This window comes from Bombus fervidus, chromosome 13 (assembly GCF_041682495.2).
Source record: "Bombus fervidus isolate BK054 chromosome 13, iyBomFerv1, whole genome shotgun sequence".
In the NCBI taxonomy this organism is placed as follows: Eukaryota; Metazoa; Arthropoda; class Insecta; order Hymenoptera; family Apidae; genus Bombus; species Bombus fervidus.
This window is the reverse complement of record NC_091529.1, coordinates 3,960,584-3,981,668: the sequence shown is the minus strand read 5'-3', so window position 1 is coordinate 3,981,668 and position 21,085 is coordinate 3,960,584. Positions and strand designations below refer to the sequence as shown.

Genomic DNA, 21,085 nt, shown 5'->3' with positions numbered 1-21,085 from the left:
GTAAGGTACAACGGCGAATTAAACGTACTTTGTTCTTCCGATCGAATATTTCACTGTTTCAGGCGGACAGTGACAAGAAGGACAGTGTTGCACCTGATCTTTCGTTCTTCTACGCCTCCTTCCAAATTCCGATGGCCCGATCTCAGTCCAAGGCTGGTTACATTTTAAACAACACTTGTGTTTTAAATCGTGATGCGATTCAGCCTGTTTTCGTCGAACGTCTTGGTATTTTTGCACCGGGTAGCATTCTTCAGTCTCCTAAGGAGACGTCATTCAATTAATTATTCTTAATTATTAATTAAGACCGTATTCTCGTCTAATGACGATCGACACGTACATCGAGAAACCAACCCTCAAACGAGTGACTTTTTTTTCAATAGGATAAAACATTTTGAAATTATCGTTTTAAATTTTTTAAACGAATGAAATAAAAGGTTTATTCAAGTAGAAGCGGACCATTTCTTCGATCGTATCGTTCAAATACATCCGAATTACAATGTAATAAGTATCGTATCGTGATATTGGGCTAGCATATGTGTGTGAAATGGCAACATTTGCATTTAAGGGTTAATTAATGGGTAAAACCTAACCGTTTCTGTATCTGGTCGTTCCATTATCTTGCTAACGTCAGAATCTCCCGTGGAATTCGCATTTGCCCACGTTCCGGACAACCCGGATTCCCATAAGACCAAGTTCACCTTCGTTCATAATAAGATCTGCTGTTTTGTTTAATGTTGTTCTTCCATCGAAGAAAATTGACGAAAGAAAAAAAGGGAAGAAATACAGAGAAGGTAAAGTTCGTGTTCTGATATAAAAAGCACGGAACGTGTGTTGAAAAAAAAAAAAGAATTGACTCGCACTGTCTTTGAAATCTAGCGCTAAAGTAGGCACTGGAAACATTTGGAATATTTCGAATATAAAATAAAAATTTGTAATATTCGCGATAAACACTGCCAGTAAAGGGAAAGATCGAGAATTGTTTTTGAAATAAACCTTTTTGTACTGCAAATCTTTTTTATCGCCTGTATTAACATATACGTACCTGTTTCATTGCGAATTAATTATCATAAAGATCACGAGGACTCGAACTGCTGTATTATCTTTATTATAGATTCTACCTTATTACGTTATCATTCATAATTAATAGAAGCATCGCGTGCAGTGTCTCTCATCGATCGATGGGAATGCCAACGAATTAGATAGAGAATGATTATAACACGAATCTTTTTCTGTATTACAAACATTTACTTTAATATCCATTCGCGTGGATTTGATCGAAAGAAAGAGTGACCCGCGAACGAAAAGGCATGTCGAAAATACCGAAAAATATATCGGAGAAGACACAGGAGAAAAATAATTATTTCTTCGAAAATGAGATATTACCGGACTTCCAATCTCGTTGGGGAGCTACGTTGAAACAAAGGAAATCCGTATTCGAACATTATCCAAATCATATCGGCATGCCAATTATCAGAGCGAAATCGAATGCAGGAAAATATTTTGTAGAATTTGCTAGTTCTTCGTCTGTACATGGCTTAAATCATTTGGTAACACCAAATAGACATCCCGTTGAGATGTAAGTACCTTCAACAATATCCAAACTAACGAGATAATAAAATTGCAATATAATTTACGAAATATACGTCTTACAAGATTTCTCACCGTCTTCTGCATTCTTGGAGCTCTATTGTGCCTGATCTTCTTGTCGTTTCTACTCTGGGATCGTTACCAGAATAATGCTACGGTTATCGTGGTAGATACTGATCGGGACCAATTTGTAACATTGAAACCAGCGCTGTTTATTTGCCCGGTACCAAGCGTGGAGCTAAAGAAGATTCCACATGTATTCAAAAAGTAGAATCTTTATTCTTACGATAATATCTGGATGAAATGAAATATTTTTTACTAAATACGTTGCACATCTAGACACGGTATTAAACACACATCAGAGGCAGAAGAGTTCTTCGTCTTCCTTGGCAACATCACTTATGAAAATATGATGAATACACCTATCTTCGACGAAGTTCCAGCGAACAAGTGGCTAGAAATACTTTACGACTTGAAGAAAGATATTTCTCCGAATCTTCTGAAAGAGAACGACCCTTATGAAACATGGGTAATGACAGAAAGAGGCGCGTGCTTAACAACGAGGAGCGTCTTCGCAATCTATGCTACTTTAAAGTTGGTACTTTTCGCTAATGTCCTTTTCCTGTTAAATTAACATTAAATCAACTCAAACATATGATTCTTTCATATGGAACAAGCTACTGGAAGAACAACAACTGGACCGTTATTCCTATACCAGACAAATTACCATTGTACGATTACAACATCGATGGCATACAAGAAAATTTCGCCGTGGAGCATATGGCTTTGGTACGAGTATGTTTCTATATGTTTTGAAAATAAAGATATGATAAAATATCGGCAACAAAGTGTTTCCTTTTTTTATTTTTTTTTTTTTTTGTTTTGGTACTGCAGATCGCCGCAAGTGATCCTTTTGAGCTGATAATATACGATACTCCAATGAGATGGGTAAAACCAAAGATGCTGCAACGTGCCATCATGTCGATAACTCAGATTAATATGAACCCAAACGTTGAAGAGCTTCGTGCTCATCAAAGAAATTGCAAAGTTTACAACGACGATGGTTTAAAAACGTGGCCAGTGTATACGAGAAATATGTGCACCACCGAATGTAGGATGAAAGTGATACAGGATAAATGCAATTGTCGCCCGCATTTTGCCAGGCCCATTGGTTGGTAATATTAAAATCGACGTAATAGAAAAATTGAATAAATATAAATTTAATGGTTTTACAGACGGTGTAGACACTTGCAATGCCACGCAACTTCGATGTATCGGAAAAGCGAAGCAGAGCCTTTTTCTGTTCCAATATCCACCCCGTTCTTGCGAATGCGTTCCAACATGCAATATCTTTACCTATCAAATCAGAGATAGTGAAAGCACCGAACTGTATTTATCGAGACTAATTCATATCACGATTAGAGATAAAGCATGTATAGGAAAACAAAATTCTTGGATTGTTTCAGAGACGATACACCGATAAATATGTCTGTTATGACTTTAATCGTCGAGCTTCCGCAAATTATCTATCATCGAGCATTGTTGTACGGGTTTAACGATTTTCTAAGTACGTATCCGTGAATAAATATGTAGATATTTATGCTATAATTTGCAGTACATTAAACAAATATTTAAAAAAAATTAATATAAAGAAATAAACATTTCTGTAAACGAACAAATTCGTTACAGCTGGTGTTGGAGGAGCGGCGGGATTGTTTCTGGGAGCCAGTGTACTATCCTTCGTTGAAATATTCTATTATGGCACCATACATTTGTACTTCTACGTGAAACGAATGAAACAGAGACGCAAGAAAAGGGCAATCAGTATATCTAACTAAGAACATCTCCTTTATTTTCGGAGGAAGGAGAATTCGAGATGCACAAACGCGAAATATTTAAAAAATATTGTTTATTGTAAACATTGTTACCTCTTTCCGACAGGACAGATGTAAAATAAATATCATTACATACACATACAACTGTACACGCAACGAGTCGAGATCGTGCAATGATTGTACATCAATTTACAAAGAGACTCAAGAGCAGAATTACGATGAATACTTCTCGTTTTGATTTAACTTTCTCATATCGACATAATCGATGATAAGACTAGCTAGAAGGACGCTAAAATGTCACTGAACGGAGTTCCAGGTTCCTTTGCTGCTGCTTCGAAAGTTTCCACGAAAGCTTCCCTCTGAGTGTCCTTAGATAACTATTGAAAAGTGACGACGTTATTTGGTATCACGCGCTGACTTCATCATAAAATTTCATACCTTTCGATAGAAGTCCGAAGCAGCGATGCACAATATCTTCTTATCCTCGTATTCGTATTTTCCAATCCTTGATTGAATATATGGAAACCTGAGTAGATTGTTAAGAAAAGCTTTTAATAAACGAATATATTTGACAAACTATCGGAAATGTGAAAGGATACAAAGCTCTCAGCCAATGATTTGTGGATGCACTGATAAAAAAACAAGACAAGCACCATGTCGACATTGTAATAGGTAAACTCTGAATAAAGTTTGGCAAACTAAATACAACCCAATCTTGAAGAAGTTCCATTTGCGCGCAAGTGCACGCTCGTTCGCATACCTACAGAAAAAGGAGAAAACTCATCTTATTGCTTTAAATTATCTGTAATTTAACGTATTGCTGATCAATCGCTAGTCAATTGCATAAAATAGCCAATCAACGATAATGTTAATACTCAATTATTTTTAGTATATCGCTATGCGTTCGCATCGGCAATACAAACTTTAAAAACAACGGCGGCAAGTAGCCGCGGATGAGGTTGTTGCGGCGACAAAAATTCTCCTATGACTTTAGTCAAGATTTCCGACGGTGGGAAGAAATCTCCGAGCACACCGGACAAAACTGTACATAGAAGCTCCACTTCCATGGAGTGTCCTCTCCTGATCTTATCGAAAATCGCTGAAGCGCGCTCTATGGATCGAACCAATGCTTCTGGTTCGGCATCTGGTAATGGTTCCTCTGTTTCCGGTTGATTCAATCTATCTGCTGCCTCTGTATACATGCAAGTCAATAACAATTGCAACGCTGGCAGCGATAACATAGGACTAGGTTGTTTTAAGCGATCGATTGCAACTTTTACTATCTGTTCGGCTACCTTTCCAATCACGCTTTTGGTTGCTACGAGTCGCTCGAGCCCCTAAATCGATTACATATATACAACATTACAAGTATACATAATTTGAACATTTAACAAATACATAGTATTACACGATTATCCAATAACATACCTGCAAGAGTGTTTGATGTAAGCTACAAGAAATATTTTGTGATGTAAGTAAATTAAGGACTAATTCTAACACAGCTGGCGCTTCCGTGTCTGGTGGAGTATCTTCGGCATGTTCCAATAAAAAGAATACCAAAGCCCACATTACACCCTGATGCTCTTCACTTTGTCTTAACACGCTAAATTAGGTAAGTAATTAATTTCAACAAAGCACGTGTGTTGTAGAATACACAATAGAAATTTGTGTGATTTACCCGTTCAAATCTTGCGCGTCCAAATGTTTCTGTATGTATTCTATTGCCAATGGATGAATAATATTCATCGTCTCTTCGCAATTTGCAAGCACAGCGCTTTGCAACAGATACAACGAACCGTGAAGGGCGGATACCTTCGCAGGTAAGAAGCTCGATTTCAGATTCGTGTCTACTAGACGCTTAACTTTGTCTAACGTTTCAAAGTCCTGGAAAAATGAAATCCTAACTGTGTTAAATAGCTTGCAGAAAATATTTTTGAAGAATACATACCAACGGTGTTAGTACTGCAGCAGCTTTACACACGGAAACTACCAAGTATTGATGTAAAATGACATTCTCTGTTGGATGAATTCTCGACAATTCCAGACACATGTCCAACATCCACTGATACTGGGTTCTTTCGACGAACAACTCCGAAATTGCTAGAATAGACTTAACGACCTCCGTGAGCAATTGTATCGGTGTAATAGCTTGCGGAGACATCCAAGACGTATAAAGTTCTATCAAGAAACGAAGGCAGGAATCCAAATCAAGTGACGCGGACATTAACGCGTCGTTTCTTCTGTTCTTCAAATTAAGGACGGAGGCGCTCAACTTGTCCTCGTACAAGTTACACAGCGACCACAAATAAGAAACGGAAAGTTGGCTATATGTATACTTGTTCAAGTTCGCAACTCTTTCTACGTTTCCTCGATGGAAGATGTGATCCATGTTCAAGCCATCGATCATCTCTGAGTCGTTCATGCATTCGTACTTCCACGTGAGCAGATCTTGAATCGCGTACAATTTTTGAGAACTGACCTTATGAACCGAGAGCTGAGGATCTCTCGGATAATGAATCACAGTGCTGGCTCTTGGGTTGCCAGGATAAGGAAGAAGCAAAGTATTCAATAATAATTTTGTAATCGCCTGTACAGCTAAACTGCTTGCTTGAATCAACGCTGGGATATCTTCTACGGGTACGTTCTCGTTTTGTGAAAGATTAAGCACTCCTAAGAGAGCCATCCATATCTCTTCGAATTGCAATCGAGAGACCCAGCCTAACAGGTTTATCCTGTAAATGAACTGCTCCAAAATTTCCACTTCCTGAAGGAGATTGGACTCCGAAGATAATAACGGGAAGTAACATTTGGTCGGACCAGAACCAACGACATTCCAGTTTTGTTTCCAAACTAACGGTGGTGTTAAGATATATGAATTTACCAGTGGTTGACGACTGATACTTACGATTAAATCTTGTATCGTGTGAAACAAATAGCGTGGAATATTTGTGGATAACTGTTTCTTTTGACATTGTTCCAACCAAGCGACCAGATCGGCCATTCGTATGCAAGCACGAGCAAAGTCTCTGGTATCCTCATCTTCTAGCGCTGGTTCTAAAGCACGTGTATCTATAACTGGCAAAACGTCCACAGTAGTCAACAGGTATTCTACTATTTTCTTGAGTGAAGCAGCACCACTACAAACCCACGAATACTTCGCGTTTTCCCCAAAAATTTTACTTGGACCAGGATGTTTTAGAATTTCTGATGCACAGCTTAACGCAAGCTCCATGTTCCTTGGTCTTAACTTTTTAATTTTGTTCTCATCACAGTGTACCATCCAGTGTGTTAGTTCTAAACACAGTATTGCAAATTTGGCTAGATCTTCTTCGGATTTTTTATCGATTTTCGCTAGATTATACTTGGCTAGCTTTGGCAATGTCTTCATGTATATCTTCACAGCGGGTATCAACATAAAAAGTACATCCCAATATACAAACTCGTTTAAAAGTTCATGAAAACGATGCGCATACTTCAATTCTCTCGAATTGCCATTAGATTGCGTTGGATTGTAAATATGATGCGGTTTTGGCATTAAATCGGTGACATAATGAACGTGCTCCAGTAAACTTTGTTTCGCGGCGCTGTATAAGGGACTAGTCTCGAAATTAAAATCCTTTTCGTTCTGCGCTACACCAAATTCTAATTTTTGGCACTTCTCCACGCTAATTCGTACACCCAATATTATGCAGGGTTTCAATATGGAGATATTAAACTCTTTGGAAGACAGGATACCGAGGCAATCTTCGAAATCCAAAACCCTAAGTAACTGCGCTGCTTCCGATAAATTGTGACTAGCACTTGAACTACAACATCGTAATTTTACTTGAGACAAAAACCAATTACGATCCAGTTGAATACTTTTCACGGTGGATGGATTAAACGGTCTACATTGGTCGAGTTCTAGAGGGGACAAGTCGTAATACTGTACTCCAAATTTATTCAACAGACTAACTAATCCACCGTGTTTCTTAGCAAGCTTGGTCACTTGCAGAATCTCCATGATCTTGGTGAAATCTTCTTTTGATAATTGCTTCTTCGCATCAGCTGCAGGTGTAGTTAATAAAATTTCTACTCTTCGACTAGCTATTTTCGCCGCCATTCTCGACAAAGCCAGATACTTGGTGGATAACAATCTAGGTATCAGTGTCATTAAAACAGCTCCGCTTTGCGAATGATGAGCACCTTCTATACATTCCAAGAGTCGCTTGACGAAACTGGGTTGTGACAAGTCTGTGCATTTGGTCGCGATCGCTTGTACCAACAATCCACTAGCTGCAGAATTTCTGTGTATAGCTGTCGTTAAGAGATCTCTGACAGGAGACTCGATGGCACTACTTACTGTCTCTTCCGTATGATTAACTAACAACCACGTTAAGGGCTCTGCATCGCACAGATTCTCGCAGACGTAATCGCAGAATAATATTATGCCACCTTTTCTAATAATTTGAATGTTAATGCTGCTGTCATGGTCAACGTTCTTCTCTTCATTTGGAGAACAATGCACGACGTATTCTGTCCGACGAGTACCCAATATTTTAGACCAAAAAGTCATTTCATTGTACCCTAGTAAAGTCATTAAATAGGCCCACTGGCAAGTTAACGTTGGACACTTGTTTCCAATGTTCAACATTAAATAGTTCAAATCGGAGATCGGCAGCTTCTCCTCTTCGAGAACATTTCGACCTTGAATCATTTGTATAACAGCGTTTGCCACTTTGCAGTGACTCCCAGATTCGAACATGTGAATGCATAATTGCAAAAAGAATGCAAATTGGTGGATCAAGTAGTAATCGTTCTCCATTGATTCGGAAAATGCAATATATGGATCGCTGAGTTTATGATCGACCAATCCAAGGAGATTGTAAACCTTGCAGCCTACCAAGTTAATAACCTTAAATATAAATCTAGCTAATATTCTTTCTGGCGGTACTTCAGCTGATTGACTATCCAAAACGTTCAAAGGATCCATGGTTTGAGAAGATGATTTTGGATGAAGAAACGAGTGGGATAGTTCGGACATGTTCGAACTGAGATCGGAAAGTCGCGCAAGCATTGCTTCCTCTTTCGAGCACGCGATCAAAGATAAGAGAACAACATTTACCACTCCTAACCATCGTTTTAGTCTCAAATTTGAAGTATCCAGAGAGTCTGGTTTAACGAGAAGTACCTTTAAAAGAGGGTCGACTGGTCTAAAAACCGTGGGAGAAATAGCTGCGAATAATTTAATCAAAGCCACGTGTGCTTTCTCCGATTCTATTCGAACTTTTCCTGCTGCCAGCATAGGAAGAACAGAGTCCATTGTCAGTCTAGACCATCTTCGCCATTTTTCTTCTCCGTTACCATCTCCGCTGAATCTAGACTCCGTTAAACATAATGCCAAGAGCTCAATGATTTGGTAATATTCTACAAGACGTAAAAGCATCGAAATTAGGACTTCTCTTGTTGTCTCAAGCTCTCTTTGCTCTGTCGGATTTGAACTTGCGTTTCTAATTAAAAATACATCTTCTACGACTGGAGTCAGGGCTGGTATACAGTGCGTGAGCGCTGGTTGACCGCTTGCCATAAGTCCATCGCATAATTGGATTATCTTTGGAATTCCTATTATAGCTTTCGAATGATTTTTTTCGTACGACAAGTGAACTAAAAAGTTGAAAATCTTTGGCAATAGATCCTCCGTTTGCTTCACGTGACCTTCTTCAATAAATTCAAACTGCTTTAATACAAATCCAATGAATATTCTTTCAGAATCCAGCAAACAATAGTTGACTCTTAATTGCACTAGCTGGCTGAGTAACATCAATACTTGACACTGTAATGACACGCTACTTGTTACAGTGTACTGTTTTAATGATTTTATAACCATTGGCTCAAAAAGACGAATAAACGAAGCTACAGAGGTTTTTTGATCAGACGACCGCGATAAATTCTTAAAAATAGAAGAGAATTTTCTATCACCTTTTCTATGTAACAAACCTACCCATCTGAAATAAAATAACTATGTATAGTAATCTATACAAACAAATTACAAAACAAGTTACAATACAAAAATACAAATTTACCCGGTATCTGGTTCGTTTTCACCTCTGCAATTGTTTCCCATGGATTTTATAGTATTTGCCATTTGCCTTGCAGGACTTTGAAAGCAATGATTATAAAATCCTTTAACGTCATCCCATAGTACAGTTATTCTGTCCGAATTTTTCTGTATATCTAATTCATTCCATTGTGCATACACGTTTGTGCTGAATAAACACTTCAGCAATTGTTGAACACACTGAATGGTTGCAGTAGGAGATAATACGACAGTGCTTTGTAGATAATGTAGAATTTCTTCTGCTATTTGAGCTGCTTCGTTGACTGATATAATTTCAAGAATTTGCGAAAGAACATCTAGAATCGCATTTAACAAAGATAAATACATTTCGCTAGCATGCGGTTCAAGTGTGGCTAGGTAATTCAAATGCGCTGCTTTAAGATTTTCATACATTTTCATATAATGCGGTGTCGAAACAAATGCACCCATTTGCTCTTTTATAAATTTCAAGCTTCCAAATTTTTCTCCTTTCTCTTTCAACTTCGGTTCAGACATTATTATCTTCTTTTTCGGCGATAACGTTTGCGTAGATGACAAAGACGATAACGCCGTTTTTGTACTAGTTTGTGTCAATTGCACGTCGTCGATTATATGAACAAATATATTTAATACTCTTGTAATATGTGTTAACAACAACTCTATTTGTTTATCCTTAAACGTGCCCCACCATGTTTTAGTTGGATCATTGGGTTTAAAATTGCAAAATGCTAAGCCCGATGCAAGATTGCCAGCAAGAAGTACCAAATGTTTATGCGTTAACAAGTCTAAGCTTATAGGGGACGACGATAGTAAGGGTAAAGCCAAAGATAAAAGGCTGTTGCTCACGGACGATGGCATCATGTCGCTTGTGAAATTTGATTCGCTAATATCTAATCGACTACCGTTCTTTTTATGAGACCTTTTCAACAATGTTTTAGGTGAAATACAATCCCATCCTCTAATATATACTGTAGTATTATATACATCGCTTAAACGAAACAGAGCTTCACAACAGCCATACACTAAATACTTTGATGACTGTACTCCAAGAATCTCAGCCAACATGTTGATTACAATTGACAACGAGTATTCTACATTTGGACGATAATTCGTCGAGTTATGGAAGTTTAAAGCTGCAAATGGCTGTATAGACGTATTTATAAAGAACTTTTGTTTCTCTTGACAAGAGGACAGTTCTACTGAACTCCGGGTAACTGCGCTCATATATTGCTCCGTATATTGTATGGCCTTTCGCGTAATAACATCATCGTGTGGTTGTTGGAAATGTAATAAAGGAATACTCCTAAAAAAAGAGTTATGTTAATCGAGGAGACCTAAAACTTGATAAACAAAAGATATAAACTCCGATAATTACTTTACAATAGCATCTGATGCTGCATGCCTAATTCTTTGATCTTGGTCACCTAGCAGAGTTACAATAACATTGATAAAATGTTCTTGGAACATTGATCCACCAGTTATATGTTCTATAGTAACATACGATATCTCACTCAATAATTCCACTAATTTAACTTTTACCAGAAAATATGGATTCTTTACTAGCTGAGGTAATACAGTTAACACAGTGATTCCATATTTATTGTCAACAGACTCTAATAACTCTGGTAGACATAAACTGAATGCTGTTAATGTTTGTCGACATGTGGTAGCAGAATCATCTTCTAATCCCTGTTTTAAACATATGCTCATAAAAATTTTCGAATAATCATATTCTAATATATAAGAGGATTTACCTTTAAAAGTAATTTAATTAAATTGTCTAGTGATATAATTCCACATAAGTTTTTATCAGTGATCTCTGCCTCAAATTTTTTAAAAGAACCTCCATATTGAGTATATACAGATTTCAGGAATGTACCAATAATAATTGATATATTACCCCTAATTTGAGGATCTGGATGACTTGCAAATAATAAGATATCCGTTATCATTTGTTTATTCTCGTTAGAATTCGGTTCTTTGGCAACAGGTATTAAAAATAGATTCGGACAAAGTTTCAAAATATAAGCCACGCAAGTTAAAGCAAGAGACTTTACACTAACACGAAAATATTTATCTGGTATTACATGACCAATGTTGCCAGTTAAGAGGAAAGATGATACCAAATAACGACAACAGAATTTTAACGGTATATCAGGATCTGTAAAAGTTCCAACGTCTATTTCTCGTAACGAAAAATCTAAAGATAGTTTCTTAAGAGATGCGGTAGAACATGTGATTTCTTCGGTATAATCCACGTCTCTTGGTTCGTTTTGTAAACTCGAATAAACTTTTTCCGATTTTTCTATTTCACTTCCAACATCACTACCTTCTTCGATCGTTTCATCTGGAATAAATGTAATACAATTATTTCTTCAAATGATGCATATCCTTTCTATACTACACTTTTTCTCTTACTGTCAATGACTCCGATCTTCAAATCACTATAATTTTCTAAAATCTTTCCTTTCATTTCTACAATATTATTTATGGATTCCTTTGGAATTTGTACATTTTCCATCAAAGGAGGTATAGTCTCAGAATCTAACATCCACTTTTCTATCTTTGGATTTATTTCAGGTATATCAGAATCAAGTAAATTTAAGGTATAATCAGAATTTTCTCCACAAGCAGTTACAGCACTAGATGTGCTTGCTTGACTTAATGATAAAATCATTTCATTTTGATTCACTGCTATTTTGCTCTGTGTTATACCTTGATTTGATAATAATAATGATACTAGAACTTTTGGAGGTGACTTCAAAAACTGAGTCAGTGTCTCCAGAACAGCATTTATAACATTATGATCAGAATGCCATTTTGTATAATGTAAACATAGTTCATAAATTTGTAACAAGCTATCTGTCTCTACTGTGTCATCATCTGAATCTTCTGATGGATTGCATATATGTGGTAAAATTATTCTTATACAACCAAATATACCAATAATAGCTGCTATACGGTTCTCATCGTCACTTATAGGCATTATAGTACCTATGAAAAATAACATTTAATTAGTAAAAAGTATGTTACTTGTACTAGTATAACATTCATAAGTTTACCTAAAAGATGCTTCAGTACATAATTTAAAAAAAACTGTGGTCTGCGACAATTCAAACATGTTGCTAAAATCATATTTGCTGCAGCTCTACGAAATGCTGCTTGTATACAGGATATATTTTCAAAGAATGCTTTCAATAATGTCTGAAAAAGAAGCATGGACATGGATTCATAGTTATATTATAAGTATTAAAATAAAAGAAAATTACCTTGATATCATTATCTGTCATAAATGGCCCTAGTGCTTTCATAATTAATGGTAATGATTGTGATAGCGTTTCAATTACAGATTCCTCAGAACGATGTGCAATAGTTACTATACATGGTATCAAATTAGATACGTATGCTTTTCCTCTTGTAGGGCGTATCATATGACTAAGAAGACCAAATCTCCAAAGAGCAGCTCTCAATGTTCTAGCAGGTCCATTCCTTTTTATTGCATTGTAAAGTTCTATTTGAACTTTAACAATATTACTATCAGCCATTGCCTTTAAAATAAAATACTATTAAAACATCTATAGCTTTAATATCAAAGATTATGAAATATAAATCTGTACCCTTATAATTTTATTTAATGTTTCATCTGCTACCGTTCTGACATCAGATTCATCATCATTACACAGTGTCAGTAAAGTTTCAATTGAAAGACTAAGTACCTGAGGAAACTTGGTTGCTAGTTTGACAGTTGGTGAACATATTCCTTCTGTTATTGTCATGCAACATGTTAATTTATCTTTCCTTTTATTGAAATAAAGGATATATTAAATTTTGTAACATACTACATTCCATAATTTTTATTAATTTTCTATGATAACTATATAAGTCCTAATTTTACAAATTATACAAAATTTTATTGCAGGTATTTAGCTATAAACTACATAAACAAAAATAATGTATTCAATTAAAAAGTTTTGCACTATTTTATTCATACGATCATTTTAATTATTAAATGAAAAAAACAATTTGTTCTTGTACCTTGCGTTCGAATCTGACAGAAGAGTGTTTGACTCTTGAGCTGATTTTAAAGCTTCTATAGCTTTTAACACGTTATTTAATGTTGTCATTTTGCCAAATATTTATTAATAAATCTTTCCTCACTTTTTATAAATCAATCAGTTTTGACAAATTACATTTTAATAATGTAGGCCGAATTTATGACAGACACATCGTACGCAGAAAACTACATGCTGCTCGGTAATATATTTATTTGCGATTCAAACGTCACACTAAAAGCAATTGCTCATTTCAATTATACAAAAGAACGAGGCATAAGAAAATTGGTGAAATAGACGTTTAATGCGTATTTGCCGTTACTCTTAAGCTTAAGTGAAAGAACCGCTGTTCAGATACTAACCCTATCTATCGTTCCACAATAAAGGATAAAATGAATGCAATGTATGTATAATCTTTATTTTTACTTGAGAACTTGGAAACAATTTATTTAAACTATATCAATACAAAACAAAATAAGAAAATATTCCACGTGGAATTTATTTAAACGATGTAATATAAAACAATATGAAATGGTGGATGTAGACGATGTAGTGCACCATGTGATGAATATAAAAATAAGTGTTCATACATAATTAGAGTGATCAATTTTTCAAAGTGCAGTATAGTTGGTAATGCATATAATGTGCAGGTTGTTATAAAACTTTTATTTTTTTGTGCACCTTCAATAAAGATGACATATAATGACTTGAAAATAGAATTCAAAAGGCAGGTATAATAAGATTAAATAATGTATAGAGACTACATTGGTATTGATAGAAATATATATTTAATTTTATTCGATAACGTGAATTAACAATTAACCTATTTATTATTCGATTTTCGAGGTAGCCATATTACGTCCAGACATTTCCATCGCGTAGCGACAAATACATCTCAACCCAAGTTTATCATTGTCTGACTGTTTAACTTTGTGTATTTTTTTTTTTTTTTTGTATATTTGCGTCAATATTGATCACACGAAATTAGTAAATAACATAGTAAATTTACAAGTTGTAACCTGTAATAATAGACCTTGAATAGAGTTTATGGGTGAGGTGCACGGGTTTCGGTTTTTTTTACACCATACATTGCCGGCAGAGGATTTATAGTATTCAAGAAATATTTGCATTCCTTTAAGTTTTAACAATCTAACTACTTATATAAGAAGCTTTTAAATTTATTCGCATTTATAAAACGTAATGCACCGTTTGAATAGCCTAATTTTTAGAATGTTTTGTATACGATCGAGTCAACCCTTTCGATCAGTAGTTACAACTCAAGAACAAAGGTTTGCATCACGTGAAAAAATACTTTTAAATATCTTTTGGTTAAATTAATTCTTAGAAAAGTAAAACATATGTTTTCGCATCTACATTATGCATTATTTCTGTATTCAATATTTGTTTAAATTATGCTATGTATAATTAAACTTATTAAATTTTGATTAACTTATATGTTAATATGGAAATATATTATTAATTAGGTTAGATTTAAAAAACTGAGTTGTTCATCTTAGTGTTATGAATTTATTATCTATAATTTGCAGAAACCTTAACAAGTTCTGGATGTCTAAATATGCCAGGCTGTGCAGCAGTTGGCTGCAACAATCGTAGTGAAAAAGGTTATATTATGAAATGTTTTCCACGTGATCCAAAGTACAGAAAAATTTGGCAAGAGCGTGTTGCTAGAGCTGATTGGGAACCATCAAATAACTCATTTCTTTGTCATGTACACTTTGAACCTCAAGAATGGTCTATAACACAAAGTGGAAGAATTAGACTGAAGAAGAACGCAATTCCTTCTATATTTAATGTGACATCTACTAGAAAATCACCAAAAAAAAGAACTAAGATATTTAGTGAAAAAGGTAAAAACTTACTGCAAGGTGAATATAATGTAGAATATACAGAAAATGATACAGAGCATTCATCTATTGAACATTTAGAAGAGAAAGATCTGGATTTTCAGGAAATTGAGGAACTACCTATACAACAGACTACTAGAGATTATTTTAAACATACCCATAAATATACAGAAGATAAGACAGAAGAAAACATTAAGGTTAATCATCAAAGGCAAAATATTGTGATGATTGCTGAGGATAACCTCACTGATATTAATAGTTTAGTGGAGCAATACAGTCTCGAAGTTCAACCAAACAATAATAGAAAGGAAGTTAAACTATCCTTATTTATGAACAATTCAGAAACTACACAACTATCAAATACCACTATAAAGGAAGAAATTAAATTAGAGGTTATGGATCATAACACACTTGAAGATAGTTATGATGAAATTGAAGAGAAGTTAAAACAAATTTGTGATGGTGGATCTACTGAAGATGAAAATTATAAAAATGAGATTGAGAAGAAGTTGATGGTTAAGAGTCAAAAGGAAGGTAAAATTGAGGAAAAAATGGACACAAAAGTTGAATTTACTACTGATGACCATACAGTTGAATTTACTACTGATAACCATAAAGTTGAATTTACTACTGATAATCATAAAGTTGAATTTACTACTAATGACTATAAAGTTGCTTCGCCTGTTAATAAAAATCATTTATCAATAAAAAACGAAGTTGGACATATGCTTACAGACAAAGAAGAAAATGTTGAAATAATATTTGGTACTGAAAGTGGGGATGAAAAAACATCTGTATCACAAACTGTATCAAAAATGAATAAAGTGAATAACAGTGCATTGGAAAATGATGAAATGATTTATATTAAGGATGAAAAGAAGGTTTTTAATGAAGATATAGAAGAAAATTTTACTAAAGATGAAGTTCATGTTATACCAAATATAAGAGCGGCTATGAAGCGTAAGAGAAGAACTAGGGAAGAGATAATGAGATCAATAAAGAAGTCATTTAGAAACAATTCAGATCAAGATATTAATTCTTCAAGTAATAGTGACTCATCTGAAATAGAAATAAAAGATGAATTACCTTTGTTTTCTCAGCGAACAAATGATATTAATAAAAATGATGCAGAAATGGAAACAGATAAATTTGTTATTAAAGTAACTGGTGATCCTGATGATGTGTCTGAAATTATTGAAGAGTTATCATTTAACACAACAGGAACACAAATATCTAAAGAATTCAGTACTGCTTCCAAAATTGAGGAAAATGATTCAATCATTACATCTGTTATAACAGTAGAAACACCAAAAGATCTTAAAGGTATTATTTATAGAGATTTTAATAATCCACTAATAAAGAATGAGTATGTACCTTTAAGTAAAGAAACTTCACTAATGAATCAATTTCCTTATGAAGACAGAGAGTTTACAAGTTTCAATTCAACTCATAGTTCTAAAACATACTATCCTTCTTGTTTCAAACATACATGTTCTGATGACGAAGAAAGGATAAGGACTAATTCACTATTACAAAATTGTACACAAGGTGTTCAAACTTCTTTGGAAAATAATCCTAGTTGTGTTTCCTCAGATTATGAAGATCTGTTAGAAAGAGTACAAATTCAAGAGGATGTAATTGCACAGTTAACTGATCAGTTAATTATTTATAAAGAATTTGAAAACAGTATAAAAACCACAGGACACGAAACCCAAATCAAAGAAGTAGAAACATCTAGAATTAATACAAGATCAAGTAACATGCAATCTACAATACTTAATAAAAAAAATTTAGAATCCAAACGAAGATTGATAAAAGACTTATCAAACAGAGTAAACTATTTTGAAGAAATGAATAAAAAATTAACTAAAACTGTAACATTGGCATCTCAGCAAAAAAGAAAGCTTGAAGGGCAAATTAAACAAAAGGATAATCAAATAAAGGAACTTAACTGGAAATTGGAAAAAGCATCTAAATATCTTGAAAGAGCAGAAAAAAATACGAATACTTACAAAAGGAAAATGTTAAATATGCAAACTGTTATGAGAAGAAGAAAGCTTTTGGATGAAAAAATGTGCAAATTTAATGAAATGTTACTAGACAGCTCTAAACAAGAATTTTCAGAAAAGGTTTTGTCCATGGCAACAGAGATTTGGGAACTTTATGGGAGAAATGAATATGATAAGCTGCTTTCTTATGGGTTTCCATTACCACCATTACCAGCTTTAACGGAAGAACTTCTTACTGAAGATTTTACAGATCTTAACAGAAGTGATATGGACGAGACACAAAATTCTACGAAGATAAGTATTAAAGCAAAAAAAGCTCATGATACAAATGAATCTGAAATAGATGAAAAGGACACAGAACATGTAGCTTCAGCTAGCAAAGCAACTGAATATGAAAGTGCAGAAACTGTGACAGGAACTGTGCAGGACATTTTTGATGAAAATAATGATGGTGATGATTTTAGTACAAATGAATTGAGAGAACATTTTATTCTGCAATTAAATGCAGTTATGTAGCCATAATTTTGTATTTTAATTATATCTTTCTTTTTACATCATAAGAACTGTAATATTAAAATCATGAATACTTAGGTCAAATCTCTTTTGTCATTGTACTATATGTACCATTGTGCTCTTAAGAATTATATTTATTGTATAGTATAATTCAGTGTTCTTACTTCAAATGTAAATATATATGTACAAATATTATTATATGTGTAATATAAAAGACCATTTTAAGTGATTGATTGCAGTATTAAATCATTGCTTATAAATAGTTTTCTGCATAATGGTCTATCGGTCTATCTTAAAGTTATACAATACTTCATGCTTCTTATTGACAAGATTTATATTTTAGTAGTAAAATAAGAAAGACAGATCTGCTACAAATTTGTTTCTGATGTTCTCCTAAATTTATCACTGGAAATAATACTCCAATATTTGTGCATCAATAAAATGTTAAAAGTATGAGTTCGATTATGTTATTTGAAAAAGAGAAGAGGCAGAGTAATTAAACAGTAATTAAAATCTTTTACACAAGATATAAGAAAGATAATAGTATAATAATACTTCTGCATATTCAAATTTTATGCTATCTAATTACTTCATCGCTGAAGATATTTATATTACATATAACATAGGTAATATATAAGTATATTAATAAGTATGTTAAAAATATGATTATAAATTTTGAGAAATTATATAGGGTGATTCTCTTGCTGGTTAATTTATAGGCAATGTCGCGTGCCGCGACGATAATGTCATGTAACTGGGAAATAACTAGGAAAGTGATCACCCTGTATTTATCTCATTTGAATAATATAAAGTAGAAGACAATATAACAATAGTAAATACACTTGATTATACGTATGTGTATATATATTCTTTTTTCTTTTAACACAATTTTTATTAGAATAATTACAATCCAGTGGCAGACTTGTTATTATTAACTTTCTTTTTCTCCTTTGATTTTCCATCCTTGGATCCAAGTATTTTATCACATTCGCACCAAGGTGTAATCATTTTATCACACATTAGAGAAATATTAAGGACTGTTAATGGAGTATCTTCAATAGTCATTGTTATCATACCTAATATTTTATAAGAAACGTTATTTAAGCCAGTTTGACGATCTCGTTTTCTAGTAACCTCCCGTTGATTATAACATTTTATCATATCTCGCTTCCTATGGTTTCTGTCATGTATATGTCTACAATAAATAAATGTAACATAATCACTAATTCATGAACATTTATTTATATTAATATTTAGTGTATATATAAATTTGTTATGGAATGTCTTACTTGAATGTGTTGTGTGTTCCAGTAGATATATTTTGTGGTCTTACAACACTTAATCCAGCTTCTTTCAATCTAACATAAAATTCGTCATCTTCAAGACCCCATCCCCAATATTTATTAGACATTCCATTCACTTGTATAAAATGTTCTCTGCAGAAATATTTTTCTTGTTAATTTAATCTACATAAATATATAAGTATTTTATACAATAATAACTATTATAATAAGAACCTTTTAATAAGTAATATTCCACCAACAAAAGTTGTATAATGATATCTAGGATGTAACTCTGGGGAAGATATATGGTATGGGCTCTTATTAGGGAAAGAATATAATAATTCATCATTTATAGGCAACAAGTCTACATCATGTATAGCTATATAATCAAACTCTTTGTTAATTTCAAGGAAGCCTACATTTATAAGAGAGGCCCGATTAAATCTAAATCTATCAACCTATAAAGATACATGATATTATTATTACATTTCAATAACATGTTTTAATCTATTAATAATTAAATTAACCAGAATGTACCTGATTAAGTACAAATATGTGATAATTTATATTTTGTTTATCTAAAAATTTTTTCATATGTGGAGCAAATATCAGTAATTCTTCAAAGCGATCTCGAAATGGCACAAGTATAGCTAAACGATGTAAGGTTTTCTTGTAAATTTTATTATCATTACTCTGCCATTTATTATTACTGTATTGACTTGATTGTGTAGCTATTTCACACTTGCATTCATCTAAAATTTTATTTAAACACTTTGTAATTCATTGTTATATTAAGTATATAAAAGACTTACCAATACTTATAGGTGCGATACTTATCAGGCATGAAATAATAAATGTAATTAAAATGCAGGCAAATATATATTTAAATTTTATATTCTTCCAAACAACTTCCATGCCGAATAACAAGTATTTAAGTAAAGTATCTTTAGTTTAAAAATACATAAATTAATCATTGAACAGTCTTACAAAGACTTATTAGTATGGCAACATTTTCTTATTCCAAGAAAGTTTATAAAGCATTGATACTTTTGTCCTTTTCCCTATTTACAGTAGATCGTGATTAAGATTAATACAAATCGTTTGCATAGTTAAAAATTACAGTTGCTTTGATTTGTCAAACGTGAGGTATCCTTGATATCACGCACAAAAATTAGGCAATTACGAGCAAAATTTTGTTGCTCTCACATAATTTCTCATAGATTGTTTAAACAAAGTAGATCTTTCTTCAAAACTTTTTATCTTTGTTTTCCAAAGATTCATCGGTCAATGGACCGAGAAGAATACGTTTTTTGCACCAAATGTACATATTTTCTAATTGATCGTATTCACAATTATGACACATACGAAAATTTAATCTGGACATCATCAATGTTCAACGTTGCTCAATTGAGCATACATAAAGCATTTATGCTATAACACAAACAATTAACTACATTACCGAAGAACAAATTGTACTACTGATATTGTACTCATTACTGATTGCAAGATTATTTGCCTTGTACTATTTAATGCTATGATAGTAAATTCGGTAGTGTTACAATATTTGATAATTGAAATGAGGAAAGATAATTACATTATCTTTTTGAAAAATAAGAGATTATCTATATATTTTTAACTGATTATTTTATTATTCAAAAGTATCACTTTACGTATCATAATTCTATGATATATAAAGTAAATTTTATAATTATATTTTCTACATGTACAATGATATTAATTTCAATATTCAACTTATTTATTAATTGTATTAGTTATATAATCACTAGTGAGTTTTTAAAATTGATACAAATATATGAAAAGTGAATGAAAATGTTGTATTAATACTAGAATATTCAATTAACAAT

General features: G+C 33.3%; 4 protein-coding genes across 8 annotated transcripts; 2 read left to right on the top strand and 2 right to left on the bottom strand.

Annotated features, from left to right (window-relative positions):
- Positions 1 to 19: 19 nt before the first annotated feature.
- LOC139993604 (pickpocket protein 19) lies at positions 20 to 3,645 on the top strand. The gene is made up of 8 exons (XM_072015511.1): positions 20 to 1,576; positions 1,654 to 1,854; positions 1,927 to 2,181; positions 2,265 to 2,376; positions 2,482 to 2,758; positions 2,823 to 2,976; positions 3,054 to 3,154; positions 3,277 to 3,645. The coding sequence occupies exons 1-8, from the start codon at positions 1,308 to 1,310 to the stop codon at positions 3,423 to 3,425; spliced, it is 1,518 nt and encodes a 505-aa protein (XP_071871612.1). The 5' UTR covers positions 20 to 1,307; the 3' UTR covers positions 3,426 to 3,645.
- Positions 3,480 to 13,766, bottom strand: Htt (huntingtin). 2 transcript variants are annotated; one of them, XM_072015436.1, is made up of 15 exons: positions 13,534 to 13,766; positions 13,116 to 13,296; positions 12,768 to 13,046; positions 12,561 to 12,702; positions 11,917 to 12,492; positions 11,253 to 11,845; positions 10,874 to 11,187; positions 9,485 to 10,801; positions 5,371 to 9,406; positions 5,101 to 5,306; positions 4,851 to 5,025; positions 4,346 to 4,759; positions 4,022 to 4,182; positions 3,861 to 3,948; positions 3,480 to 3,799 (listed from the first exon to the last, which is right to left on the bottom strand). In XM_072015436.1, the coding sequence occupies exons 1-15, from the start codon at positions 13,620 to 13,622 to the stop codon at positions 3,701 to 3,703; spliced, it is 8,670 nt and encodes a 2,889-aa protein (XP_071871537.1). In that variant the 5' UTR covers positions 13,623 to 13,766; the 3' UTR covers positions 3,480 to 3,700. The 2 variants fall into 2 exon arrangements, with proteins under 2 accessions (XP_071871537.1, XP_071871538.1); XM_072015437.1 differs by having other exon boundaries at positions 4,851 to 5,016.
- A 41-nt stretch (positions 13,767 to 13,807) lies between these two features.
- LOC139993587 (uncharacterized) lies at positions 13,808 to 19,163 on the top strand. 4 transcript variants are annotated; one of them, XM_072015464.1, is made up of 2 exons: positions 13,808 to 13,953; positions 15,098 to 19,163. In XM_072015464.1, exon 2 carries the CDS (start codon positions 15,127 to 15,129, stop codon positions 17,938 to 17,940), a length of 2,814 nt encoding a protein of 937 aa, XP_071871565.1. In that variant the 5' UTR covers positions 13,808 to 13,953; positions 15,098 to 15,126; the 3' UTR covers positions 17,941 to 19,163. The 4 variants fall into 4 exon arrangements, with proteins under 4 accessions (XP_071871565.1, XP_071871567.1, XP_071871566.1 ...); XM_072015466.1 differs by lacking the exon at positions 13,808 to 13,953 and adding an exon at positions 13,979 to 14,277; XM_072015465.1 differs by lacking the exon at positions 13,808 to 13,953 and adding an exon at positions 14,393 to 14,839.
- Positions 18,784 to 21,011, bottom strand: Beta4galt7 (beta-1,4-galactosyltransferase 7). The gene is made up of 5 exons (XM_072015525.1): positions 20,033 to 21,011; positions 19,758 to 19,972; positions 19,455 to 19,678; positions 19,227 to 19,373; positions 18,784 to 19,132 (listed from the first exon to the last, which is right to left on the bottom strand). The coding sequence occupies exons 1-5, from the start codon at positions 20,133 to 20,135 to the stop codon at positions 18,841 to 18,843; spliced, it is 981 nt and encodes a 326-aa protein (XP_071871626.1). The 5' UTR covers positions 20,136 to 21,011; the 3' UTR covers positions 18,784 to 18,840.
- Between the last annotated feature and the right edge of the window lie 74 nt (positions 21,012 to 21,085).